At 44.9% G+C, this 14540-nt stretch overlaps 1 protein-coding gene across 1 annotated transcript; it reads left to right on the forward strand.

Annotated features, from left to right (window-relative positions):
* Nucleotides 1-1630: 1630 nt before the first annotated feature.
* Nucleotides 1631-8175, forward strand: sox19b (SRY-box transcription factor 19b). Its single transcript, XM_061031262.1, has 2 exons — nucleotides 1631-2565; nucleotides 6485-8175. The coding sequence occupies exons 1-2, from the start codon at nucleotides 1904-1906 to the stop codon at nucleotides 6738-6740; spliced, it is 918 nt and encodes a 305-aa protein (XP_060887245.1). The 5' UTR covers nucleotides 1631-1903; the 3' UTR covers nucleotides 6741-8175.
* Nucleotides 8176-14540: the final 6365 nt, after the last annotated feature.

Here is a 14540-nt window from a genome sequence, read left to right on the forward strand (position 1 = left end):
TCGATACTCCAAAGTACCAAAGACTTAAAGCTGAGGAGACACATGGATGTACAAAACAAAATGTCAGGAGTTTGCATCCAGTAATATCACAGCGTTCACCCGTCTCTCAGCTGTTTGCGGCGCTCAGATTCGTTATCTCTCCCGTGATCTCGCCGTCTGCTTTTCAAAGTACGAATTGAATTCCTCTGCAGGTTATGCCCCGCCCACCTGCTTTATCTGCTCATCGTTTTGAACACATGTAGATCAGATCTGGTTAGGGACAGGAAACCAAAACATACCTGAGCGAGAGATCATCAGCAGGTGAACAGCAGCTGTAAGACGTGGTTTTAAAGACTGAGCAGAGACTCCTGATGACAGACTGCAGAATGATTCCTCTGAGCCATGGAGACTACCTACTCCGAAGCAGGAGCTGAAAAGGTTCTTCTAAACCGGGTTCTAGGGACTAAAATGGTTCACAGTTTCTGCGGTGCAGAATCACTAAAAAGGGGGGTGGAGGTTTTTAATAGTTCCTGGGACTCTGAAAAGGTTCCTGTAGTCCTAAAACACAGATTGTTGATGTAGCGTGCTCATGACAGATGAAGCTTGTTTTTGAGTTTTCATGAGGATGAAGATGTTTTGTTTTTTTTCAAAAATGTAGTTTTGGGACTTTTTCTGCCTTTATTAGAGAGACAGGACAGTGGACAGAAATCAAGAAGGGAGAGAGAGTGTGGAACGACCTCCAGGAAAGGAGCCACCGGTCGGATTCAAACCCACTGCGCCACCAGCGCCCCACGATGAAGATGTGTTTGAGGACTGAGCGTGTGTGGACGGCAGGAAAACCTCTGTTTTTTTAAATACCCGTCTACGTGTAGACCAGGTCTCAGTGGGACCATCACTAGTGCTGTGTTGAAGAAGACTTCTACAGATTGAGATCTTAATGGAGAATGATGAGGAAATCAACCAGCTGAGAAGTCGGGACATTTTATCATAGACTTATTCTGACAACCAGAGCGATCGCCCCCTGCTGGTCATCTGAAAGACTGCAGGTTCAGGCACTTTTAATACTACTAATAAAACTTTTAATAACTTTGCGCTTTATTTTTTAAATCCTTAGTTTCCTCTTTTCTTTCGTATCTGAATATAAGGACTTTAATATTTAGGAATTTAAGGACTTCCTGAAAAAAGAATCACACAGGATTCTTTAGCTCAAGTGTTTAATTTTAAGAGAATATTCTCAAACAAATCAATAAATTAGAGTTTTCTTTAAATTATTATTTTTATTTTTCCATTCCTGGATAGTTTGTCATATTTTAAACATGGCCCTGCAGCTTTTAGCATGTTCATCCATGTTCCTGACAGTTATACTCTTTAATTTATTTATTTTAAAAGTTGGTGTTGGTGTGATCTTTTTTCCAGGAGAACTTATAATAATAATTTTAAATAAGTCCTCGAACATTGATTCAAAATGAATCGATTATTAAGATATTTGTTCGATTTGTTCTCTCTCTCTCTCTCCTTCCCTCCTCCATCAACAAGTGTCTCGCGCACCGTCGGAGTCTTTTCACTTGCTAATGCACGCGCACAGCCCGCAGCTCGGCGCGCTGTGATTGGCTGCGGCGGAGTGCACGCGGACAGCAGAAGTTTGTGAGAGAGAGGATCTGAGTTCAGAGTGAGTCTGAAGTCTGACAACAACAAGTGTGTGAGAAGGATCGCTCCGTGATGACTGCTGCTCACTCACTCTAACACACATACACACACAAACACACCACACAAACAGATCCCCAGGCTGCTCTGCGGGCGTGGCGCGTGCGTAATTAGCTGATTCGGATCACCCGGTTGAACCTGTAGGGGAACCTGGCTGCACGTCGCCAGGTGGACGGCGACAAAAAGGAGCTTCACCTGTTCTGAAACTTCACCTGACACCATGTACAGCATGATGGAGCACGAGCTCAAGCCCACCGGGCAGCCCCCCTCCCACCAGACCGCGCAGGGCCTGTCTCCGGTCACCGGGAACATCACCGGCATGGGAGGCAACGGCCACTCTCACCCGGGCTCCAAGACCGCGTGCGCCCCCGGAGTGGACCCCATGGACAAGGTGAAGCGGCCCATGAACGCCTTCATGGTGTGGTCCCGGGGCCAGCGGCGCAAGATGGCGCAAGAAAACCCCAAAATGCACAACTCTGAGATCAGCAAGAGGCTCGGCGCGGAGTGGAAGCTGCTCACGGACGCGGAGAAACGGCCGTTCATCGACGAGGCCAAGCGGCTCCGCGCCGTGCACATGAAGGAGTACCCCGACTACAAGTACAAGCCGCGCCGCAAGACCAAGCCGCTCCTGAAGAAGGACGCGCAGGTGGGGAAGTACCCGCTGTCCGCCGGGAACCTGCTGGCGGCCGCGGCGGCGCAGGGGCAGGGGGGCAGCCCCAGGATGGAGAGCTACGGCTGGGGTCCCACCGGCGGGTACGCCGGCATGCAGGGCGAGGCGCTGGGCTACACGCAGCAGCTGCACCGGTACGACCTGTCCGCCCTGCAGTACCCCCCCGCCATGACCGCAGCACAGTCCTACATGAACGGAGCCAACTCCTACAGGTGAGCGGAGACACAAAGTAGTCCCAAAGTGTTCAGGACAGGACAGGACAGGTGTGTAGAGGGTTAGAGAACAAAGTAATTAAGTGCTCTGATTTTTTTCCCTCAAACAAATCTGCTACAACAACTTCCTGATTCTAAAGTTGTAATTGATCCGGTCCAGGAACTTTATCTGTGTTTAAACTCAGAGAGGACAAAGAGACTTTAAAAGTTTCAAATGTCCTCAGTGAGGCTAAAGATGTCCTTAAATAAATCTGTCATCTTCCAAACTGTTGAACACTGTCATTAAATTAAATAAAATATAGTTTATAAAAAAGTGACTTTAACAGCTGCCTGTAGTGAACATTAAACTCTGGATTTAGAACCGCCATGTTTTCATTTGTATATTTAATAGTTTAATCTCTGCTTCCACTGAGAGTCTTATTTATTAATAAAGTGAGAGGAGAGTTTGATCTGCAGCTTCCTCAACCTGTTTTTATTTCTCATAACTCAAAGTAAAAGTCAGTAGATCCTGAACTGTGAGGCACATCATGATGGAGGCTTTCCTAAAAACACACAAATAAAGAGAGAGAGAGGGTGAGGTGGAGCTTCAAAAAGAACAAATCAGATGATTCAGTTTGCAGGGGCGTTTAAAAAAAACCTCCCTGATGTCACGTTATGTGATCGTTAATCTAGTTTTTATTTAGAGGAACATTTTAAAACTTAATGTGTCGACTTTTTGAGGCGAAGTTTAACTCAGGAAGTCCAAATGTGTGAAATCTACCAATCTGTGTGTGTGTGTGTGTGTGTGTGTGTGTGTGTGTGTGTTAAATGGATGAATAATCAAAGACCTCAAACTGGATTCAATAAACCGGCTTCTTGTCGGACTTCAGATATAAGTCTCCAGAGAGTCTATGTTATAATTTTGACTTTTCTCTCCCTGAAGTTTCAGACCTCCCTGCTCTGAAAACAGTCGACTTCATAACTCAGATTTCCTGCATGTGTCTGTTTACTCTTAAAGTTTCTCTGAGGTTTGCGGTCTTAAAAAGCTTCAACACATCGCACCGTAACGGCTGCATCGTCGCCTCGGAGTCGGTCCTGAATGAGTCTGAACTTTAAAGTCTCAGTTTGATTCATTCTGCACAAGACGTCCATGTTTTAAATCTTTTAAATGTTTAGATAAATCTGCTCTGACTGCGTCCAGAAGTTGTTTTGATTCTCTGCGTCATGATGTCGTCTTCACGCTTGACGCTCGTCTAAAAATAACGTTTAAAAAGCTGCGATGCATCGCGACGTACTGAAGAGTAACCGCTGCATCGTCAGTGTTTCCTACAAGTGTCTCAAATCTTTAGATTCATATTTACATTTTAGAGATGTAGATCAGTGATTCTCAGCCGTAGGACCCCCCTCCTCCCCTCCATGAGATAGCCTAATTAGAAATAGTTCAGTTTGGACCTGAGACAGAACAAGAGAAGGTCGTGTTTTAAAAGTGACCAAACGAAAACAGCTCTGCGTCCCACTTTGGGGTCCAGACCCACCAGTTGAGAACCACTTAGCTCCTGTTGCGTCTTTCCACCTGTTCGCTGTTAAACATCAGATTACGAAGACTCCTTTAATACTCTTCATCGTCTTCTTCTTTTTCTTCTCTTCAAGTTTCTCAGTTTGTGTCTGACACGTTTCATTAATCGATATAAATTTTATTAACTTCATGAATGTTTTTAGTTTCTCCCTCAGCTCTCTGAATGAAACCTCCTCCTCCTCCCCTCCCCCCTCTCTCCTCCTCCCCCCCTCTCCTCCTTCTCCTCTCCTCTCTCTCTCTCTCCTACTCATCTCGCCTCCTCCTTCTCTCTCCCTCCTCCTCATCTCCTCTCCTCCTCATCTCCTCTCCTCTCTCTCTCTCTCCTACTCATCTCGCCTCCTCCTTCTCTCTCCCTCCTCCTCATCTCCTCTCCTCTTCATCTCCTCTCCTCTCTCTCTCTCCTCTCCTCTCCTCTCCCCCCTCCCCCCCTCCTGCGTTCTCCTCCTGCTTGTTATGCGTGCCGTGTGGCGCTCCGCTCTGCTCGCTCCGGTCAGGAATGTTGATCAGTGCGACTCGATGGCAGCAGGATGGCTCTGTGTGTGGTCCCTTTACCCACAATCCTCTGCTCCTGCTAAACCATTGTCCCCTATAACACTTGTGGGTCTCGGCCTGCTGCCGCCAACCCCCCTCTCCCCCCTTCAACCCCCCCTCTTCCATGAGGACTGTGATGAATGACGTGTAAATGGCGTCCTCTGCTGCAGATTGAGGTGATTGAGTTTGTGCGTGAAGTCGTTTCCCTCCATGACTCGTCTGTGAGTCATGTTACAGGACGGACGTGTTGCCGCTCGTCCTCTCCCACGGTGACCGCACGCCAAACAACCTGAACTCATAAAGACGTGTTTAACCTTTTAGTCTCTTAACGAGCAGAAATGAGCCTCAGCGGCGTCCTCACAGAGCTTCACTTTAATGACTCTAAAACGTCTTCACGACTCAAATCTCCACGCTGAAGCTGCGGACGCCAGAAAAGAACCTGAACTCAAACATTTGATCATTAGAGGGGAACGTGAGCGTACCTTTTTTAAAACATTTAGTAAATAAAACCTAAAGTTTGACATCCTGTTTCTCAGTGGTGATCTTCAGTCGATGTTTTCTCCTCCATGAGACTCTTTAGAGTTTCTCTGCACGCCACAGTTAAAGACCTAACAGGCTGACTGACCGCACAAGAAACAAGGAGAAATAAAAGTCCTTCAGAACGTTCAAGAAGTTCTCCTGTAATGTTGTTAACTGGAGGTTATAAATAAAATGAAGAACGGTTTAAATAAAAACACAAACAGTTGATCTGTGCTGCGGACACGTTCGGTCCTCAACGATCTCCTTCAGACTCAAACCTGAGGAGGAGTTATTTGAGCACTTTAGATGTTTTTAATCTCCTTAAACTCAGAATGATTGAACTGATGCTCGATGGAGTGACACACGGCTGGGACTCTGCTGATCCTGGGTCTGATCCTGGATCTGTCTCATCATCGTGACTCGGCAGTTCATCTCGCTCGTTCATCTTTAAACCTTTAGCACGTTGAAAGATGTCAAATTCTCTTTTCTCAGAGAAAGTCGTGAATTCAGAGCGTCATTGGCCTAGTGGTTGATGAACTCGGCCCATGTACGGAGGCTACAGTCCTCAAGTCGGACGGCCCAGGTTCAAATCTGATTTGTGAATCCTTTCCCACATGTCGTGTGTGTGTGTCCTGAGTAAATGGAAGTTCTGAACATTCCCGGGAGGATTCACACATTAGTTTCATGGTTTAGAATATTCCTGATCTTCCTGCTGATTTCTAACTTTCTGTCGTACGAACACATCGGCGAGTACGTTTTGACCCGGAGTCAGCGGACGAGCAGGAGATAAATATCGAGGTGGTGACCCCCGAAGGATTAATGTCATCAACAATCAGGTGTGACGTTATAATCCAGAGGATGAATTTCAGAGTTTTTAAAAAAGGCTCAGAGTTCATTCTCTGTGATAGACGAGGACGTTTACACCGGGCGCTGCACGATAAATCACAAGTTTATCGTTATCGCTGTAAACACATCGCACAAGTCTGAATTTATTGCAAGAACATCGAGTGATTATTTAAGGCAAACAAGCCCCGCTCGCTCTGCCCGGTCTCTCCTCTCTCTCTCGCTCTGTTTTACAGATCCCTCAAACCCAGAACAATCTCTCTTCTGTCTCCTAGGTTTTGCTTCCTTGTGTTTAAAGTGGTGTGAATAAGAATTCCAGATAATTTTAATAGAAGAAGAAACTCTGAGCACGTCTACCCATCAGCTGTTTATCCTGATTGTGCAGAACAGGACTCAAAGTTTACCAGGATGAAAGTGAAAACTGAAGATAGACGTGTTAATTAATGATTCTTATCTTCTCTCCCTCCTCAGCCCGATGTCGTACAGCAGCAGCCCCCAGCAGAGCCCCGTGATGTCCATGGTGAAGGCAGAACCCGTGTCCCACTCGCCTCCGACCGGGAACCCGAACCACCACCGGGGACCCCTGCAGGGGGACCTGAGGGACATGATCAGCATGTACATCCCCGGACCAGGGGGGGAGGCCGGGGACCCCTCTGCCGCACAGAGGGGCTACACCAGCGTGCAGCAGCATTACCTCACCGGGACCGTCCCACTCACGCACATCTGAGACTGAAACAGGAAGGGGCGGAGCCAGAGGAGCTCAAAATGCACAGCTGGATGGCAAGAGGCGGAGTCAGAAGATTGATTTAGGAGTCTCACAGAAACAGGTGTTCCTGCAACGTGACGATGAAAGTTTGATTTCTTTTAAAAGCTGTTATGGGTTCAAACCGCCTTCATGTACAGAGCTGAGGCTCCGCCCCCTCCGCCCTCCTGCAGACTTCTCTCCATGAAGGACAGCGCTGACGACACGTCTGTTTATTTTGTACATACGAGTCTTTTTTCCTTTTTTATATCTTTAGAGCTTATCCTTTCATAAGTCCTTCCACACTCGTCCCTCTCTTGATCCGGGCCGAGCCAGTCTGCGGTCTGAAGCCCGACCCGACAGTCTGGAGGACGGATCAGTCTCTGAGAGCGGGGAGGAAAAGCACAAGTCGAACGTTGTGTGCCTTGGCTTTGGTTGAGTCGTCTGCATGTTCGGTTGTACCTGCTGGATGAAACACCTGTCAGACAATCAGCTGCATCCACAGGACGCCGACGGAGCGTGCGGCCCGTTTTCTTCACTATTATTAGTTTTAGGTTTCGACCTTTTGTTGTACATGTTTTGCTCTGGCAGTCATGAGTTTTCCTTTTTTTAGGCTTTTAATATGAAATGTTACATTTCAGCTGAGTTTTAATCTCCACACCGCAGATTCAGAAAGTCTTCCTTCCAGTAAACGTTTCTGTGTTTGACTTCCTGTTTGTGTGTTGACCTGCAGGAAATGGGAATCTTTACACCTCCATCTTGTTTTAAATGTTTGTAATCACATCCTTCTGTGCTTTTTAATCCTGTGTCTCAGACTGACAGATCTGTTGTTAGTGCTGCTATGGACCTACAAACCAGAATAATAAACCACTTTCAGACGGGCTGCCGAGAGGATTCTGTATTTTTAAACCTGGCTTCTGGTTTTAGATATTTCTGTTACTCAAGGTTCAATACGTTTCAGAATCACTCCAACAGATTACTTCAGATTTCAGCAGCAGGTAAACAGTCTGTTAAACAGCAGGTAACAGTCTGCAGACGTTACAGCCTGTTTACCTGCTGCAGACGAGATATCTAAAATAAAGCCGAGGTTTGATGTCATGAGTTCCTCTTGACCTTTTGAAGCATTTTTTTTCTACTAACCAAATGTGGAAACAGTCGTCTTTATGAAAAAGGGAGTTTTGTTTTTTAATGAAAGTAATGTGTGAATGTTTACATGAAGAACTAAAACTTTTATACTGACTTTTGTATCTCTATTTTTAGAATGAATTGTGTGTAAATGCTGCCGTGTAGAGTTACTGTGTGTAGCATCATGTAAATAATGTACACATTTTTAAGGCTCTTATAATAAGAGTCTCTCTTTGAGAAACAAAAAAATCTTTGTTATGGGATTCATGACAACATTAATAAAAAGTACAAAGCCTTTTTTTTCATGACTTATGTTTGGACACGTTTCATTGAACACTGACACATGATGCATTCAGGGACCACTTCATTAGCTACACTGTCCTGGACCCGTTCTCCGGCTGTCTTTACTGGGCGTTATTAACCAAACATACAAACAGTGGTGTTGATGCATTCATGTGGTGTTGGACACATCGGAAAAACTAGTGTCCGGGTTGTAAAATGCAAATTAACACCTGCTGAAGTTGGAACAACAACTCGGAAACTCAGGAAAGAATTGGGTGCCTGACTTTCTGACTTGACGTCAAAATCGTCATCACGAGGGGCAAAAAATGTTTTGTTAATGTTAACATACTTTTTATTAATTCACATTTTGCACATCATTTTTGATCAAATGTAACTTGTAACAGTTACATTTCACACATCTTTGTAGCATCAACATCTATCTGTAGCATCTATTTACAGACGTTTACTACAACACATACGCCCGTTTCCTCAACTGATTCTGAGATTTCTTCCAGAATTGAATTGGCATCTTGGAAATTCCTGGCAGAATTAAGACTCTCTCTGTGTCCATAGACAAACAGGCTCCTCGTCCTCGCTGCAGCCGACAGTCTTCTGCCTCGTCGCTACATTGCGGCTCGTAGAGATAGCCACTAACATCCGATTCAAGCACAAGACCTTCAAAATCCCCTTCATCCATATCAGTTTGAAGTTGAAACATACTTTTTTCCACCATTGTCGGTTCTTCTCAGCTTTCTCCATAGAGCCTGTTAGCATAGCTTCCAAGCAATATGGCAGACGTTAAGTTTTGTTTCTGTGAGTGAGTTCCCACCCACTGATCTGTGATTGGTCTGTAACTTCAGTGGTCGAAAACATGAGGAAATAGCCTTGTAGTTTCACACCGCTAACCGCAACAGCCGCCGATGACGCAAACTGGCGATTTTTGCATCATGGAAGCTCCTTCTCAGACTTAAAAATACAAAGATTTCCCACCTCAGGGGAAAATGAGGGCGGGATGCACGACCATTCAAAAATACTACCAGGTTTCTAATGATACAAAGCCTAATGCAAATGGGTGAAGTATCCCTTTAAGTTACATGAACACACTGAAGTTCGAAGAACAACTTCACAACTTGGAAACTTGGACAATCCGAGGAGCACCTGAATGCAGCATGAGTCTGTGGGGGCCCCTCAAACCAGCTCTCATTGCCATAATGTTAAAAAAAATGGTCCAACAGCAACATTAAGAGGCCAACTTACGTTTGGACAGGAGTATCGGAACGACATTGAGAATTGTCAGATGGGGCCCCATTAAGGAGGTTTCCTACTGTCATTGTAAAACTTGCACATTCTGAGCCACTGCTTTTGTTTAAAGTTTGTCAGCCCTCTGGGGGCCCCAAGCAGATACCTGCCAGAAGACAAGTAGAACCTGTGCATACAATTTGGCATTAATCAGAGGTGGGACAAAATCTTTGTTTTGTAAGTCTCAAGTCCCGAGTCCTGAACTTTGAGTCCTGAACAAGTCACGAGCTCTCTTCACCTCTTTCAGGCTAATTCCACGTTTAACAGCTGATTCTCAATGACAGATTTTGTGATTCCGTCCGTGTTTTCTGAGTCAAGAAAAATCAGTATTTGAGTCACAAGGCTCAAGTCAAGTGAAGTCGTGAGTCATTGATGCTGAAGTCCAAGTCGAGTTGTAAGTATTTCATGATGTTGTTCAAAGTTATCAGGTCATGTGACTCGAGTCCACCCCTCTGGCGTTAATACAGTGGGAGTTAATTAAGAGTTGAGTGAGCGTGCTCAGGTCTGCAGGCGTGTCTTTGCAGGATGCAACAAGTGAACATGATGGTGATTCTCATGAACATGGTACAACTCATTAAACATAAATATCACATTAAACATTTATTTCTCTCTTAATGTCAAGAAGGATCTAATTCCTCTGTTCGATTTAAAGTTGTCGTTCATGAACACATCTTTTAGGTATGTTCAGACATCTTTAGATCCACTGTGAGGAAATACATAAATTACCCTAACACACTTTCAATCTGAAATGTGTATGCACGTGTGTGTCATAGTTATGTTTGTCGTTTTCTTCATTTTTTGCGACATAGGTACGTATGAGAAAATACATGCATACATATTTTTACTCACACATACCTGTATGTATAAATATGCATATGTTTGTAGGTATGTCTCTCGCTCTCTCTCGCTCTCATATGTGACTGTCTTCATCTACTTTGTAAGTTACTAACTACAATCTCTTCCTGGGAGCTCCTGAGCTCTCTCTCGTCTTGTTGGTTCCTCATGATCGTTGGTGTAGACGGCGTGCTGTCTTCCAACTTTCTGTCTCAGAGTTTTTTCCTCGCTACTGTAACGTTGCTGAAAGTTTCTTAGTGCTCATGATGGATTCATGTTTGGTCTTGGCAGAAAATATTATAATTATATAAGAGTAGGACCTGCTCTTGTTGTGAAGTGTTTGCAGATACAGTTGTTATGATTTGGTCTTTAACTAAAGATGTATGCATGGTTGTGTTTGTGTGTGTGTGTGTGTAAATAACATGAAACTTCAAAACTGACTGAAACAGCGTCATCACATGATAACGATCATCAAAATACAAGAAAACAACCAGAGTTGACTTGTTATCACGGAAAATTACAGCCTTTGTTTCTCGAGATAACAAAATAAATATATTGAAATAAAGTTTAAGAATAAAAAAATTACATTTCTGGTTCTCAGGGGAAAACGGAGTAAAAACAAAATATTTGTAGGCCATGTTTGTCCCCTCAGGGCTTCCGTACTAATCCTCCCTTCTCTTAATGAAATCTTCATAATAAACAGTTTATCAGCTGTTTCTTTATGACGTCATCCACCCTGATGGTTGTAGACACACTCAGTGTGACGTTCCGTCATCACACCCACCTCTCTCCTCTCTCTCACGCCGTCCTCCCCGCTCTGTTCCCGGCCTCTCTCCCACCGAACCTGCGGGACAAAAGTGCACATTCTGGGGGAGGGGGGGAGGATCCGTCTTTAGAGGCTGGGATGATTTAAAGCTCGATTATTTACTTTCTTATCTTTCCCCCTCTTTAAAAATTCACTTTCTCCTCTCCCTCCTCTCCCTTTCACTCCCCCCCCCACCCCCCTCCTCCCCCCTCGCATCCCCGCACAGAAAGCGGGTGGATGGCCGCTCGTAATTGGCCGTGTCGGAGGCTTCATTGTCCGCTTCTTTTCAGGCCGCAGGTGCATATAGTAAAGCCGGAGTCTCCGCTCCTCCCCCGGGCCGCTTTGTTCCCTCTCCCCACTTCCCCCTCCCCCCCGCCGGGCAGAAAATTAGGGCTGCTTTCTGGGGGCTTCGTCCCCGGGCTTAACCCTTTCACCGACCGCCGGCTTTCTCATGGAAATGTGAGAGAGCCCCGCACCGGCTAATCGGTCACTGAGAGGAGGGGGGAGAGAGGAGGGGGAGGGGGGGGGGGGGGGGAAACAGATGCAGCCAGGAGCTCCTTCAGATAAATTTAATTTAATTTAAGTGAGAGTGCATCAGTTTAAAACGCGTCTACAGCTGCAGACATTTATAAGTTGAACTTCCTGAGAACCTTCCTGCACGACCTGTCTCTGCAGAACTTCAGCAGATTCTCCAATTACTGACGTCACAGAGAGGAATGAAGTAAATGACAACCTGCAACAAAAGGAACATTAATGCAAACATGTAAAAACCAAACAAGAGGGATGTTGAGAGGTTTTTATTCTGAGCTGTAGATTAAATCATGAAACATTACTTCACGTCCGTTTAAGAACTTTAATATTCCTCCAACATGCTTCTTGTGGGTTCAGTGTGAACATTTAGGACACTATGATAATATTATGCTTCTCACAGGCAGGATGATGGCTACTCTTCTTCTCTTGAAATAAATCTGCAGGAACCAATCAGAGACGTCGACAGGAGAAAGTGATGTGTTCACAGTTACACAGGAATGAATGGACAGAACAGAAAGAACAAAGTGATGATCATCAAGTGTCTCTGTGAAGTTGACCTCACGTGTGCATGAATCAAAATAACTTTATTTATAACGCACACGTTTACAGACACACTCAACATGAAGCATAGGTCCTAACCGTAGAATAACTATTTACAGTCTCTGGTCCTCACAGGAGGAGTCTGTAAAGTTCAAACAGAAACACAAGCACAGGATGCAAACGCTAAAGGTCAGCCCGAATAAATGCAAATAAAAGGAGTGAAGAAGAAACAACAGGCGGCGCTCGGTGAATGAATGCATGAATAAAAGATGCTAAACGGTGACGTCACTTCTTTCATGCGATCTAAAAACACAGAATTCAACCAAACCTGCTTTGTTATCCTCATATTAAAACTGGTTTTCTTATCACAATCTGAATCATGCCAAATCTTCGGGAGCCAATCAGAAACGTTCGTTACAGCAGGAACAAGTTTTCTGTCTTTCAGTGGACGTTAATGACGTCACGTAAAAGAAAGAAAAGAAGTAAAAATCAAACCTGCAAACAAGAAGCAGCAATCTCCAGTGTTAAATAATGAAGCTGATGCTGAAGTGTAAAATCCTGCAGTTCCTCGAGTGTCCACTAGAGGCTGGCTGCAGAAGAACAGGAAGTCAAATACACACCCATTCTAAAAAGCCTGTTTTTACAGCAGAGATGAACATGTTTACAGCCTGGTTCAAAAAAACAAATAGGTCTGATTAGCTCATGTCTTGTTCAGCACACACTGTACGGGGGGGTGAATGTTTTGATGACTCATCAGTTTTGATTTGATGAAGGATAAGAATTATTCACAATAAGGCGTGTAGCTGACATGATTGACAGGTGGGCGCGGTGTAACAGTTTGTCAGGAGGTTTAAAACCCGCCTCAGCTCCAGCTCTCAGCCTGTCGTTAGGTTGACTGAAAGTTAGACTGAGACAGCATTTCCAGCATGGAGACCGCCATCGATGGGACTCCAGCGCCCCCTGCAGGAACAGACAGGTGACGTCACTCAGGCGTATTTAGTATTTAGTCTTTAGGACATCACAGGGGCTTTTCACAATGTGTGACCCTCCTCCTCCTCAGCATGAAGGTGTTCTAAATCAGGTTTTATATTTAATGACTGTCGACTCGTTCCTCAGGAGGAATCAGACGTCCTGCAGAAAGTTTCAAATGTTTGAAGTACGAATGAACGCATGTCATTAAAAACGCTCGATTACAGTTTTTGATTTGAATCTCTTTTTCTTCACACATTGATTCTAATGATTTTAAAATCTAGTTAATCATGTCTTTCTACTCCTCAGTTGATTTTCATCTTCAGGAGGACTCCAGTGACCCCCCCATAAGGACCTCCTGAGATCCTCAAGGATCCCCTGGAACCTCCTTTTGGAAACGTTTTGGAGATTTCTCAAGGATCCGAGGAATTCTCAACAAACACGAGCTGCAGAGAGACGTTGGAAATGTTCTTAAAAGTTTAAAGGAACGTGCAGGAAGCAGTTTGAGACGGTGAGAAGTCGTCTTTGTGCTGCTGAAGGAGAATTTATTTAACAAATGTTAAAATGAGAAAACCTTTTTATTGACGTCGGGATTGTTTGGAATCAACATTTTGAACATTTCTGTAAAGTTTGGTTCTTTATGTGAGACTCTTCAGTAAAGTTTCATTTCTCGACCTCTTCTTTTGTCACAACGGTTTTCTTTTTCCTCCGTGAAGCTCTGATGGCAGCACGAGTGAACGTGAGGTGATTTATAAACAGAGTGAATTTGAATCCAGATAAAAAATTTTATCTGTAAATGTTGATAATTTAAATCATTGAAACTTGTTTAGAGCTGAAAAGTTAAAATCCCCTCTAAGCTCTTTCTGTGAGTTTGGCAGAGAACCAAACAAAGCGTCTCTCCGGGTAAGCTGCAGCAGAAGTTGGAACATGTATGAGGGTTGTTTTGGCTGCGCTCCGAGGGCGGGGGGGTCGGGGAGAGGAGGGGGGGGGGGGGGGGGGGGGGGGGGGTCAGGGGGGGATGGAGGGGGGAGGAGGAGGGAGGAGGAGGGGGTGTCAATGAAAGGATTTTCTGGTCCAATACATCCTGTCACTTAGCAACGAGCAGTGAGGCTTCAACAAGTGGTTTCCATGGAAGTGAGGAGTGACTTAAAGTCTGCACAAAGAGCTGCGGTCAGTGTGTGTGTGTGTGTGTGTGTGTGTGTGAGAGAGAGAGAGAATCAGGTGCTTGTTTCGTTAAAGAGTGAATATTAATTTGCTGACACACATTAAAAATCAAAACCTCCGTGTCGCTGCAGTTTGAATCTTGTCTTGTTTAAATTCATGTATTCTCTATCTCCCTCCCTCTCTCGCCCCTCTCTCGCCCATCTCTCTCTCTCTCTCGCCCCTCTCTCTCCTGCGGG

This window comes from Labrus mixtus, chromosome 23, assembly GCF_963584025.1.
Source record: "Labrus mixtus chromosome 23, fLabMix1.1, whole genome shotgun sequence".
NCBI lineage: Eukaryota > Metazoa > Chordata > Actinopteri > Labriformes > Labridae > Labrus > Labrus mixtus.

What these genes read in the sequence shown, in the direction of transcription:
- sox19b (XM_061031262.1), top strand. Translation starts at nt 1,904, where the DNA reads ATGTACAGCATGATGGAGCACGAGCTCAAGCCCACCGGGCAGCCCCCC. An exon ending in AACGGAGCCAACTCCTACAG is followed by an intron (nt 2,566 to 6,484) that starts GTGAGCGGAGAC and finishes CTCCCTCCTCAG; the next exon opens with CCCGATGTCGTACAGCAGCA.